General features: G+C 41.4%; 1 protein-coding gene across 1 annotated transcript in view; it reads left to right on the top strand.

The window, feature by feature from the left end:
• ESR1 (estrogen receptor 1) overlaps positions 1 to 14,272 on the top strand; it is a 499,107-nt gene that overhangs the window by 203,355 nt on the left and 281,480 nt on the right. Inside the window, exon 2 of the mRNA XM_077283086.1 lies at positions 10,490 to 11,002. Coding sequence (XP_077139201.1) covers positions 10,566 to 11,002 — 437 coding nt within the window. The 5' untranslated portion in view covers positions 10,490 to 10,565. The remainder of the gene's footprint in view (positions 1 to 10,489; positions 11,003 to 14,272) is intronic.

Genomic DNA, 14,272 nt, shown 5'->3' on the forward strand with positions numbered 1-14,272 from the left:
AACGTAGGCACGTTCCCCGGCTGCTGTTATTTGTGGTGCTAGGATTAGATATATGGTCAGCCCAGATACCACTGCCCTAAGAGCTGGTTTTTGTGTTTGCAGACTTAGTACTATTTCTGAGACCCTCTGCCATTGGGGTCATAACAGTATGCCAGGCCAACATTGAATGTTTAATGCATTGCAGAAGTGGGATAATAAGAAAGGAAATTCTGAGTTTTTTTTTTTTTTCTTTCCTCTCTTCCTCCCCTTTACCTTTGAGTGGCTTGTGCTTGCTGCAGACATGAATGTCCAGACCTTGATTACAAGTGTAGACCAGCTTGCTGCTCGTGTGCAGGGCATACAAGATTTTGTTACCAGTAGTCCTATGTCTGAACCTAAAATACCTATTCCTGAACTGTTTTCTGGAGACCGATTTAGGTTTAGGAATTTCAGGAACAATTGTAAATTGTTTCTTTCTCTGAGACCCCGTTCATCTGGAGATTCAGCTCAGCAAGTTAAAATTGTTATCTCTTTTTTACGGGGCGACCCTCAGGATTGGGCTTTCTCGCTAGCGCCAGGAGATCCGGCATTGGCAAATATTGATGCGTTTTTTCTGGCGCTCGGATTGCTTTACGAGGAACCCAATCTTGAAGTTCAGGCAGAAAAAGCCCTGCTGGCTATTTCTCAGGGCCAGGATGAAGCTGAAGTGTATTGCCAAAAATTTCGGAAATGGTCCGTGCTTACTCAGTGGAATGAGTGTGCTCTGGCCGCAAATTTCAGAAATGGCCTTTCTGAAGCCATTAAAAATGTGATGGTGGGTTTCCCCATTCCTACAAGTCTGAATGATTCCATGGCGCTGGCTATTCAAATTGATCGGCGTTTGCGGGAGCGCAAAACCGCTAATCCTCTGGTGGTGTTGTCTGAACAAACACCTGATTTAATGCAATGTGATAGAATTCAGACTAGAAATGAGCGGAAAAATCATAGATGTCAGAATGGGTTGTGTTTTTACTGTGGTGATTCTACACATGTTATATCAGCATGCTCTAAACGCCTAACAAGGGTTGTTAGTCCTGTCGCCATTGGTAATTTGCAACCTAAATTTATTTTGTCTGTGACTTTAATTTGCTCATTGTCTTCTTACCCTGTTATGGCGTTTGTGGATTCAGGTGCTGCCCTGAGTCTTATGGATTTGTCATTTGCCAAGCGCTGTGGTTTTGTTCTTGAACCGTTGGTAAATCCTATTCCTCTTAGAGGTATTGATGCTACGCCATTGGCGGAAAATAAACCGCAGTTTTGGACGCAGGTAACCATGTGCATGACTCCTGAACATCGGGAGGTGATTCGTTTTCTTGTTCTGCATAAAATGCATGATTTGGTCGTTTTGGGTCTGCCATGGTTACAGACCCACAATCCAGTCTTGGATTGGAAGGCAATGTCTGTGTCAAGTTGGGGCTGTCAGGGAATTCATGCTGATTCCCCGCTGGTGTCTATTGCTTCCTCTACTCCTTCGGAAGTTCCTGAGTATTTGTCTGATTATCAGGATGTATTCAGCGAGTCCAGATCCAGTGCTCTGCCTCCTCATAGGGACTGTGACTGCGCCATAGATTTGATTCCAGGTAGTAAATTTCCTAAGGGAAGATTATTTAATCTGTCTGTACCTGAGCATGCCGCAATGCGTTCGTATATCAAGGAGTCTCTGGAGAAGGGGCATATCCGTCCATCCTCTTCCACTCTTGGTGCGGGATTCTTTTTTGTGGCCAAGAAGGACGGATCTTTGAGACCTTGTATTGACTATCGGCTTCTGAATAAAATCACTGTTAAATTTCAGTATCCTTTGCCTCTGTTGTCGGACTTGTTTGCCCGGATTAAAGGTGCCAAGTGGTTCACCAAGATAGATCTACGTGGTGCGTACAACCTTGTGCGCATTAAGCAAGGAGATGAATGGAAGACTGCATTTAATACGCCCGAAAGTCATTTTGAGTACTTGGTGATGCCTTTTGGGCTCTCTAATGCTCCCTCAGTGTTTCAGTCCTTTATGCATGATATTTTCCGGAAGTATCTAGATAAATTTATGATTGTTTATCTGGATGATATTCTGGTTTTCTCTGAAGATTGGGACTCACATGTGGAGCAGGTCAGGATGGTGTTTCAGGTTTTGCGTGAGAATGCTTTGTTTGTTAAGGGCTCAAAGTGTCTCTTTGGAGTACAGAAGGTTCCCTTTTTGGGGTTTATTTTTTCCCCTTCTGCTGTGGAGATGGACCCAGTCAAGGTCCGAGCTATTCATGATTGGACTCAACCCACGTCAGTTAAGAGTCTTCAGAAGTTCTTGGGTTTTGCTAACTTCTACCGTCATTTTATCGCTAATTTTTCTAGCATTGTTAAACCTTTGACGGATATGACCAAGAAGGGTTCTGATGTTGCTAACTGGGCTCCTGCAGCCGTGGAGGCGTTCCAAGAGTTGAAGCGCCGGTTTACTTCGGCGCCTGTTTTGTGCCAGCCTGACGTCTCACTTCCCTTTCAGGTCGAAGTGGATGCTTCTGAGATTGGGGCAGGGGCCGTTTTGTCACAGAGAGGTCCTGGTTGCTCGGTAATGAGACCATGTGCTTTCTTCTCTAGGAAGTTTTCGCCTGCTGAGCGGAATTACGATGTTGGCAATCGGGAGTTGCTGGCCATGAAGTGGGCATTTGAGGAGTGGTGTCACTGGCTCGAGGGTGCTAAGCATCGTGTGGTGGTCTTGACTGATCACAAAAATTTGATGTATATCGAGTCTGCTAAACGCCTGAATCCTAGACAGGCCCGCTGGTCATTGTTTTTCTCCCGTTTTGACTTTGTGGTCTCGTATTTACCAGGTTCGAAGAATGTGAAGGCTGATGCTCTTTCAAGGAGCTTTGTGCCTGACTCTCCTGGAGTCGCAGAACCAGTTGGTATTCTTAAAGAGGGAGTTATCTTGTCAGCCATTTCTCCTGATTTGCGACGCGTGTTGCAGAGATTTCAGGCTGGTAGACCTGACTCTTGTCCACCTGACAGACTGTTTGTTCCTGATAAGTGGACCAGCAGAGTCATTTCCGAGGTTCATTCCTCGGTGTTGGCAGGTCATCCGGGAATTTTTGGCACTAGAGATCTGGTGGCTAGGTCCTTTTGGTGGCCTTCCTTGTCACGGGATGTGCGGTCATTTGTGCAGTCCTGTGGGACTTGTGCTCGAGCTAAGCCTTGCTGTTCTCGTGCCAGCGGGTTGCTCTTGCCCTTGCCTGTCCCGAAGAGGCCTTGGACACACATTTCCATGGATTTCATTTCTGATCTCCCGGTGTCTCAGGGCATGTCTGTCATCTGGGTGGTATGTGATCGCTTTTCTAAAATGGTCCATTTGGTGCCTTTGCCTAAGCTGCCTTCCTCTTCTGATCTGGTTCCTGTGTTCTTTCAGAATGTGGTTCGTTTACACGGCATTCCTGAGAATATTGTGTCTGACAGAGGATCTCAGTTTGTTTCCAGGTTCTGGCGATCCTTTTGTGCTAGGATGGGCATTGATTTGTCGTTCTCGTCTGCCTTTCATCCTCAGACTAATGGACAAACGGAGCGAACTAATCAGACTCTGGAGGCTTATTTGAGGTGTTTTGTTTCGGCAGATCAGGATGATTGGGTGACCTTCTTGCCGTTGGCTGAGTTTGCCCTTAATAATCGGGCTAGTTCCGCTACTTTGGTTTCGCCATTTTTCTGCAACTCTGGTTTCCATCCTCGTTTTTCCTCGGGACATGTGGAGCCTTCTGACTGTCCTGGGGTAGATTCTGTGGTGGATAGGTTGCAGCAGATCTGGAATCATGTGGTGGACAACTTAAAGTTGTCACAGGAGAAGGCTCAGCGTTTTGCCAACCGCCGCCGCGGTGTGGGTCCCCGACTTCGTGTTGGGGATTTGGTATGGCTGTCTTCTCGATTTGTTCCTATGAAGGTTTCCTCTCCTAAATTTAAGCCTCGCTTCATCGGTCCTTACAAGATATTGGAAATCCTTAATCCAGTTTCCTTTCGCTTGGATCTTCCAGTGTCGTTTGCCATTCACAACGTGTTCCATAGGTCTTTGTTGCGGCGCTACGTTGTGCCTGTGGTTCCTTCTGTTGAGCCTCCTGCTCCGGTGTTGGTTGAGGGCGAGTTGGAGTACGTGGTGGAGAAGATCTTGTATTCTCGTCTCTCCAGACGGAGGCTTCAGTATCTGGTCAAGTGGAAGGGCTATGGTCAGGAGAATAATTCCTGGGTGGTTGCCTCTGATGTGCATGCGGCCGATTTAGTTCGTGCCTTTCAAGCTGCTCATCCTGATCGCCCTGGTGGTCTTGGTGAGGGTTCGGTGACCCCTCATTAAGGGGGGGGTACTGTTGTGAATTAGACTTTTTTGGCTCCCTCTTGTGGTTACTAGTGATATGACTCTGGGATTTCCTTCCTTCAGTTTGCACCCACCTGGGTCGTTAGTCCAGGGGTGTTGCTATATAAACCTCTTGGATCCTTAGTCCAGTGCCTGGCATCGTTGTACTCAGATCCTTTTTGTTTGCTCCTATCTGCTGGTCCTGTTCATGCAAAATTAAGCTATGTCCTGCTTCTTTGTTTTTTCAGTTATTTGCTTGCTCTCATTTTTGTCCAGCTTGTACTAAATGTGATTCCTGTCCTTGCTGGAAGCTCTAGGGGGCTGGTGTTCTCCCCCCGGGCCGTTAGACGGTTCGGGGGTTCTTGAATTTCCAGTGTGGATATTTTTGATAGGGTTTTTGCTGACCATATAAGTTATCTTACTATATTCTGCTATTAGCTAGTGGGCCTCTCTTTGCTAAATACCTAGCTCATTCTTACGTTTGTCTTTTCCTCTTACCTCACCGTTATTATTTGTGGGGGGCTTGTATCCAACTTTTGGGGGTCTTTTCTCTGGAGGCAAGAAAGGTCTTTCTTTTCCCTTATAGGGTTAGTTAGTTCTCCGGCTGGCGCGAGACGTCTAGAATCAACGTAGGCACGTTCCCCGGCTGCTGTTATTTGTGGTGCTAGGATTAGATATATGGTCAGCCCAGATACCACTGCCCTAAGAGCTGGTTTTTGTGTTTGCAGACTTAGTACTATTTCTGAGACCCTCTGCCATTGGGGTCATAACACCAGTGTCAGGCAGCTGCTACAAAGGCAAATAAAATAATGGGATGCATTAAAAGAGGCATAGATGCTCATGAGGAGAACATAATTTTACCTCTATACAAGTCACTAGTGCGACCACACTTAGAATACTGTGCATAGTTCTGGTCTCCGGTGTATAAAAAAGACATAGCTGAACTAGAGCGGGTGCAGAGAAGAGCGACCAAGGTTATTGGAGGACTGGGAGGTCTGCAATACCAAGATAGGTTATTACACTTGGGGCTATTTAGTTTGGAAAAACGAAGGCTAAGGGGTGATCTTATGTTAATGTATAAATATATGAGGGGACAGTACAAAGACCTTTCTGATGATCTTTTTAATCATAGACCGGTGACAGGGACAAGGGGGCATCCTCTACGTCTGGAGGAAAGAAGGTTTAAGCATAATAACAGATGTGGATTCTTTACTGTAAGAGCAGTGAGACTATGGAACTCTCTGCCGTATGATGTTGTAATGAGTGATTCATTACTTAAATTTAAGAGGGGACTGGATACCTTTTTGGAAAAGTATAATGTTACAGGGTATATATATTAGATTCCTTGATAAGGCGTTGATCCAGGGAACTAGTCTGATTGCCGTATGTGGGGTCGGGAAGGAATTTTTTTTCCCATGGTGGAGCTTACTCTTACCACATGGGTTTTTTTTGCCTTCCCCTGGATCAACATGTTAGGCTATGGGTTGAACTTGATGGACTTAAAGTCTTCCTTCAACCTTAATAACTATGTAACTATGTAACTATGTGTGGCCGTTATACAGTATGGAGCATCATGTGTGGCCATTAAACAGTATGGAGCATCATGTGTGGCCATTATACAGTATGGAGCATCATGTGTGGCCATTATACAGTATTCAGCATCATGTGGGATCATTATACAGTATGGAGAACTGTGTGTGGCCGTTATACAGTATGGAGCACTATGTGTGGCCATTATACAGTATGGAGCACTGTGTGGCCATTATACAGTATAGAGCACTGTGTGGCCATTATACATTATGGAGCATCATGTGTGGCCATTATACACTATGGAGCATCATGTGTGGCCATTATACAGTATGGAGCATCATGTGTGGTGGCCCTTATACAGTATTGAGCATCATGTGTAGCCATTACACAGTATGGAGCATCATGTGTGGCCATTATACAGTATGGAGAACTGTGTGGCCATATTTTTTTGTTTATAATTGTTGTATATAAAACAGTGTGATCAGCAGTGCTAAATGGCTGTGGTTGGGACGTGGATATGGATGTGATTAGTTGTGAAATGGGTGTGGTCAGAGGCGTGGCCTAAAATTTGCCAAGATTGCCTTGTGCAGGCATGTACTACGGAGGACAGAGAATGAACTTCAATCCAATATTGCAGCCAGCATGCAGCCAGCGGGTAAGGAAAGGGTGAATCAAACACCCGAAAACCCCGCCTCTATGGCTGAAAATTGTTCCCTCCAAATTCAGGTGACAGAGTCCCTTTAACACAAATGACTGATCCATAATGATGAATGCAAGCATGACATACAGTGGGTACAGAAAGTATTCATACCCCTTTTAATTTTTCACTCTTTGTTTCATTGCAGCCATTTGGTAAATTCAGAAAAGTTCACTTTTTTCTCATTAATGTACACTCTGCACCCCATCTTGACTAAAAAAAACAGAAATGTAGTAATTTTTGCAAATTTATTAAAAAAGAAAAACGGAAATATCACATGGTCGTAAGTATTTAGACCCTTTGCTCAGTATTGAGTAGAAGCACCCTTTTGAGCTAGTACAGCTATAAGTCTTCTTGGAAATGATGCAACAAGTTTTTCACACCTGGATTTGGGGATCCTCTGCCATTCTTCCTTGCAGATCCTCTTCAGTTCCATCAGGTTGGATGGCGAACGTTGGTAGACAGCCATTTTCAGGTCTCTCCAGAGATGCTCAATTGGGTTTAGGTTGGGACTTTGGCTGGGCCAATCAAGAATGGTCACAGAGTTTTTCTGAAACCACTCCTTTGTTATTTTAGCTGTGTGCTTATGGTCATTGTCTTGTTGGAAAGTGAACCTTCGGCCAAGTCTGAGGTCCAGAGCACTCTGGAAGAGGTTTTCATCCAGGATATCTCTGTACTTGGCCGCATTCATGTTTTCTTCAATAACAGCAAGTCGTCCTGTCCCTGCAGCTAAAAAAACACCCCCATAGCATGATGCTGCCACCACCCTGTTTCACTGTTGAGATTGTATTGGGCAGGTGATGAGCAGTGCCTGGTTTTCTCCACACATACTGCTTAGAATTATCACCAAAAAGGTCTATCTTCTCATAAAATCAGAGAATCTTATTTCTTAGTCTGGGAGTCCTTCATGTGTTTTTTTTTAGCAAACTCTATGAGGGCTTTCATATGTCTTACGCTGAGGAGAGGCTTCCGTCTGGCCACTCTGCCATAAAGGCCCAACTGGTGGAGGGCTGCAGTGTTAGTTGACTTTGTGGAACTTTCTCCCATCTTCCTACTGCATCTCTGGAGCTCAGCCACATTGATCTTTTTTTTTTTTTTTTTTTTTTTTCTTACTTTCGACTCTGCAAAAACTCTTACTGTCTCACTTATTCATTCTCGTCTGGACTATTGTAACTCTCTACTAATTGGCCTACCTTTTACCAGACTCTCCCCGCTCCAATCTGTCCTGAATGCTGCTGCCAGGATCATATTCCTCGCCAACCGTTACACCGATGCCTCTACCTTGTGCCAGTCATTACACTGGCTACCCATCCAATCCAGAATCCAGTACAAAACTACTACCCTCATCCACAAAGCACTCCATGGCTCAGCACCACCCTACATCTCCTCTCTGGTCTCAGTCTACCAACCTACCCGTGCCCTCCGCTCTGCTAATGACCTCAGGTTAGCATCCTCAATAATCAGAACCTCCCACTCCCGTCTCCAAGACTTTACACGTGCGGCGCCGATTCTTTGGAATGCACTACCTAGGTTAATACAATTAATCCCCAATCCCCACAGTTTTAAGCGTGCCCTAAAAACTCATTTGTTCAGATTGGCCTACCGCCTCAACGCATTAACCTAATTATCCCTGTGTGGCCTATTAATAAAAAAACAACAACATAATCACGTTCCTCCATCATGTTCTCATACACTTTATGCAGTTAATAGCCTCTGTGTCTGTACTGTTACATACTTAGGTAGTTAACTGGTTCATGCAGCTTTACATGAACACCCGAGCCTTACACTATGGCTGGTCCAAATAACTAAAGCAATTGTTACCATCCACCTCTCGTGTCTCCCCTTTTCCTCATAGATTGTAAGCTTGCGAGCAGGGCCCTCATTCCTACTGGTATCTGTTTTGAACTGTGATTTCTGTTATGCTGTAATGTCTATTGTCTGTATAAGTCCCCTCTATAAGTTGTAAAGCGCTGCGGAATATGTTGGCGCTATATAAATAAAATTATTATTATTATTATTATTATCTTGGGGTTCTTCTTTACCTCTCTCACCAAGCTTCTTTTCCCACGATTGCTCAGTTTGGCTGGACGGCCAGGTCTAGGAAGATTTCTGGTGGTCCCAAACTTCTTCCATTTAAGGATTATGGAGACTATTGTGCTCTTAGGAACCTTGAGTACTGCAGAAATTATTCTGTAACCTTGGCCAGATCTGTGCCTTGCTGCAATTCTGTCTCCGAGCTCCTTGGCCAGTTTCTTTGACCTCATGATTCTCATTTGGTTTGACATGCACTGTGAGCTGTGAGGTCTTATATAGACAGGTGTGTGCCTTTCCAAATCAAGTCCTATCAGTTTAATTAAACACAGCTGGACTCCAATGAAGGAGTAGAACCATCTCAAGGAGGATCACAAGGAAATGGACAGCATGTGACTTAAATATGAGTGTCTGAGCAAAGGGTCTGGATACTTATGACCATGTGATATTTCAGTTTTTCTTTTTTATTAAATTTGCAGACATTTCTACATTTCTTTTTTTTCTGTCAAGATGGGGTGCATAGTTTCCATTAGTATGAAAAAAATAAACTTTTTTGAATTTACCAAATGGCTGCAATGAAACGAAGAGTGAAAAATGTAAAGGGGTCTGAATACTTTCCGTACCCACTGTATAGCGTCACTTACACTTGTGAAAAAAGCTAAGCTAGTTGTATGGAAATTAAAATAAAAAACATCTCAACCATCTGTCAAATCCAAAGGAGGAAGTCCACAAACATCCTTCAATGCTGCAATGCTGTTCCAGCATTGCCCTATTGAGCCCTTAGAAGTCTATAAAGACTCTAAATGCTCCAAATACTCTAGCCCTTATAATGGCAGTACACGGCAAGCCCTATGCAGACAATGCCCTGCAATTGACCTGCATTCCTCCCAGTCCTATAGTTGGGACTATTCCTTATTGTGAATACTCGTTACCTAATTACAAGCCCTTTTAACTAGGCACTTGCTATCATTTTTACCTGCAGATTTTGACATTATGATTATTATACATAATTATGTATTTGCCTTGTATTCAGATGAGTTGCATTTTTGTGAGTCATTGATATATCTGATCTGTGGATAACGGTCATATTATGTAAGTGCTAACCTTTCATTGTTCTGGCCAGCTTCACATCATTCTGTGCCGTTGATCTAAAATTCTCTCCTCTCAAGGGCATGCCAAGTGCATGGTAATTTATAAGCTGTATGCAACAAGTTGCTACAAACAAATATAGCATACAGTTATGTCTGTTTAAAAAAGTCTCCACAGATCCACCATGTGTGGTTCTGAGTAATCTTTGTAAGAACTATTTTATGGAAGCTGTGCTGATGGAATCATACATTCAGAGGAAAATATATTCAAGGACAGAGTCAGAAAAGATAGCATGTCCGCTATATTGAACTGGTTCATCTCTACTACAACCAAATCACTGTCAGGGTCAGACAAGCAAAATCTAGTGTTTTCCATCACAAGTTACATTAAACAAGATAAGTCATTTTCAGAAAGAAAGTTTTCTACGAGCGCAGAAATAATGGTGATATGATTATTGGCGTGGAGGAGGACTGCAGTATTATACTGCATGGAAAAAGAATAGTAAAAGGCACAGCAAAAAAAATCAAAGCTAAAATAATCCAGTTGTGACACACAGATGTGACATACCAATGTCAATTAAATACAGCAGCGCTTGACAATCTGCCATTAACACTGTGTGGATTAACTACGACAAGAATGAGCCTAGGATGGAAAGAGAGAATCAGTTAAAAAAGGGAGGATGGATTTTTTTTGTGGTGTGTTCAGCTCTCACTTGTACCTCCTCCTTACTAGAGCTTGCTGAATACCTGTGCAGTGCTGAGCTACAGCATGATTGCTGATCAGACTAACATCAGGTTGTGTTCTGTTCTCAGGTGGCCATCCATGTGCTGACTCCAACCTGGCAAGAAGACGGTCAATAGCCATGCCACATTCTCTCTGCCAGTAGTTATGACCATGCCCCTCCACAGCAAAACATCTGGAATAACCTTATTGCATCAGATTCAAGCCTCAGAATTGGAGACAATAAGCAGACCACCACTGAAGTTACCACTAGAGAGACCCCTCGGTGAAATGTATGTGGAGAGCAACCGGACAGGGATTTTTAACTACCCAGAGGGCACTTCTTATGACTTCACTGCTGCTACTGCTCCGGTTTACAGCTCTGCTAGCCTAAGCTATGCAGCCAGTTCTGAAACATTTGGATCAAGCAGCCTAGCTGGGCTTCATTCTTTGAACAATGTACCACCAAGTCCAGTAGTTTTTCTGCAAACAGCCCCACAGATCTCACCATTTATACACCACCATGGCCAGCAGGTACCATACTATCTGGAAAGTGAACAGAGCTCCTTTGGAGTAAGAGAAGCAGCACCCCCAACCTACTACAGGTAAGTTACAAATATTTTCAATTCTAAATGAACATCTTTAATTTTACTAAATGAACTTCTACCTTGTTTTTGGTTCTGTGCATTAAATTTTCACCCAAATTCTCTTTCAATAATAATTTTCTTTCTACAGAATTAGTGTCTGTATTGCAGCCTAAATTTACACCCATTAATTTTTAATTCTTCTAGATTTTGTTTAAATATTAAATGGTCAAGGCCACACTGTTAAATAAAGCTTACTGTTTTTACCTAATAGATTCTGTTCACTTTATAAAATCCATTTTGAAATAATCTAAGAAATAATGAATTATTAGTCACTCCTCTTTAACCTGATATGTAGTTAAAATGTTGTAAATTCAGTTGATTTTGAAAGTTTATTTTCTTAAAATATTAACTTTAAAGTGACAACAAAGTGAGGAACTGAATTATCAAATTTATAATTTTTTACAAAACTGATGTTATAAGTAATAGTACAATTAAAGATACATAAAAAGTATGTAAGTATTAAGCTTGATTATTTGCGGCTAAAAAATAAGACATTATAGTTTTATATTCGGCAGAAGACATCATACACGAACAACAGGAATTTATGTAGAGGACTGAATATATTTCTATTTAATGTACATTGTATGTTGAACTAAATACCTACTAATCCATATTAATATACCGTATATGAATTTACATCAGAAATGAGACTTAATACAGGAGGAAGAAATCAGTAATCCTAACTGTTGCTCTTTTCAATGACTGTCCACACATGTCCGGTCTTCTCACTAATTATGGTGCTCCTTAGCAGACATTTATCTCGAGTGCTGCAGATTTGTTGAGAATTCTAGTGTCAAATCAATTGGTATAATTTTACTTGAAGGATGTGCTGACACATAATTGAAGACATAAGTATCTCGTGTAGCTTCCATTTTATTTCTATAAATTAGTCATTACCAAAGAATCTTTTCATATCTCTTAATTTCTCTTCCTAAATCATTCTATTTTACTTTGAGCAATTTATTTTGTAATTTATGGAGAAACAATAATTCCATACAAACCAACTCCTGACAAGTCCATTTTGTTTCTTGTGGCGTTGAAAATATTTATTAAAAGTAATGTTTGATACCAGAATATCAAAGATGTTAATTGTTTGGGCTCATAATGAGTTTATTCAGCTTTATTTCCAATGTCTTATGCGCAAAGGATTATACATAAGCCATTTATTTAGGGGGAGGGTGATAACTTATACAGATTGACCAAGTGTGCTTGATTTAGCGATGTGTAAACCTTTCTGACACATTCTGTAGTAATAAAATAGTTTAGTCCACATGATGTGTACATGATGGCACCAGGTCATTGTGACAAAGTGAGCTTTACTTTTCATGCTGGCATTAACCCGTCAATGCCAGAAAACAACCAGCCCAGGAGATGATTTTACAGTCACTTATTATTAGTAGTAGTAATAATATTAAGAACAAAAATTGAAAACTAGTTATATGAATCAGTATTGATGGGTCACATGTACCATGTTTGCCTTAACCTAATATTAATTTCATTACTAAATAATTTATTCATTATGAAATGTTTTAGACTTTTGTGGAATGTATGTGAGTGCCATGTGGGTTAACCAAACATGGATTCCAGATGCTTAAAAGTTTTACAAAATAATGACCGTACACAAATGATATTATTAATATATTCTGTAATATAATTTGTCTCAAAACTGTACATGTGCACCTTAAGTTTTCTTCAGTATATTTCATATTTTTTGTTTCATTCGCAGTATTGTATTTAAGAGACTTTTTAGTTACGGTAATTAATTTAACTTACTTTTTGGTTAATGCATAGACCATTTATTTATATCCTTAGAAACTAAAGTGTTGGGGGAATACGAGCCATACATGACAGTTTTACTCTCTACTAACAAAAGCTTTTACTCGTATGACAATATTTCATGACAACCACAAATTCTATTTTCTTTTAGAAGACGTTGGTTGGCCTATACTTGCTCCTTACTTCACGGTAAAACATGGGTGACTACCAAATAGTCACCATTACAGCTTGTAAGCTTACTGTTGTGATTACAATAAAATAAAAAAAATCTTTTACTTTGATAATTATATATTAAAGGAACATTGTGGGCAAAACTAATATTATAAAGACAATTGTATGTGAAGTGGAGGGCGTAAGAAGGTCATGTATGCCACAAAGATCCTCTCTTTAGAGTGATTTGTAGACAGCTTCTACAAGGCTTTACGCAATTTATTTGCTTTGTCTGTAGTATGTCTTTAAACATGCACGTGAAAAGTCCAAGCACAAAAGTTGTGTAGTACCTTTCAGATGTCCTGCAGGCACTTTAGAGAGAAAGCAAAGCTGCTTTTCACCTACCTGTAGCTATATATGCAGAACTCAGAAAGTTTCTTGTACACACTAGACTGTAATTCTGCTTTCTGTATGAATCACGTGATCTCTCGGTGCTGGTTGTATGCAGAGTGGTAGGGTCTTACTAGATCTGTTCTGATTGAGACAAATGTTACAGATGGCTGTTTTCCCATGTAAATATCAAGTTAATAAGTTCCAAAAAGCTATTTTTCTGCCCCCAAAATTACCTTCTGGAATATAAATCTTAAGACAAAGACATTTTCTGGGATAACTAAGTCAAGAGCAGAGAATGAGTTAAATTTAACTCACCTCTTCGATCCCTGTAGATCCAGTGCTGACACTCCATAGTCCCTGCCTACTTCCTGCCTGTGATCACGTGCCATACATCTTTCACATGATCCCTGCAGCCATTCACTATCTGGCTTGTATGGCATGTGATTGGCTACGCGGCCACCTGCAAGTTATAGCTGCAGAAAGTAGGCAGAGACTGGTAAAGACCACTGAAGCGGTGGTGTTGGAGTGGTAGGAGGACATGGGCATTTTATTTTATTTATCCCATTTTTTGATCTTCTCTAAATTTTTAAAACATATATTTTAGATTTTGCAAATCTCTTGAATATTCAGATAATATTTTTACAGGGGAACTATAAAGAAAATAATTTTCCACAATATTCATCTATTTGCGAAATTTCCTAGGGCAAATGTAATGCATGGCAAATATTACCCAGATATGATGAGGTAGTTGGTCAGGAGGTAAATATGTTGGAAACTTTTCTCCTGTTCAAAAGAGAGCACTACATCCACAACACTGCAGAAGGGCTGGCAAGTTATATTGATGACATGCCAGCACAATTTTTGCCCCCTGAGTAAAAAGACATCTAGGATAGCTGAGGTGGCCAGGAC

Source organism: Ranitomeya variabilis, chromosome 2, assembly GCF_051348905.1.
Source record: "Ranitomeya variabilis isolate aRanVar5 chromosome 2, aRanVar5.hap1, whole genome shotgun sequence".
NCBI classification, from domain to species: Eukaryota; Metazoa; Chordata; class Amphibia; order Anura; family Dendrobatidae; genus Ranitomeya; species Ranitomeya variabilis.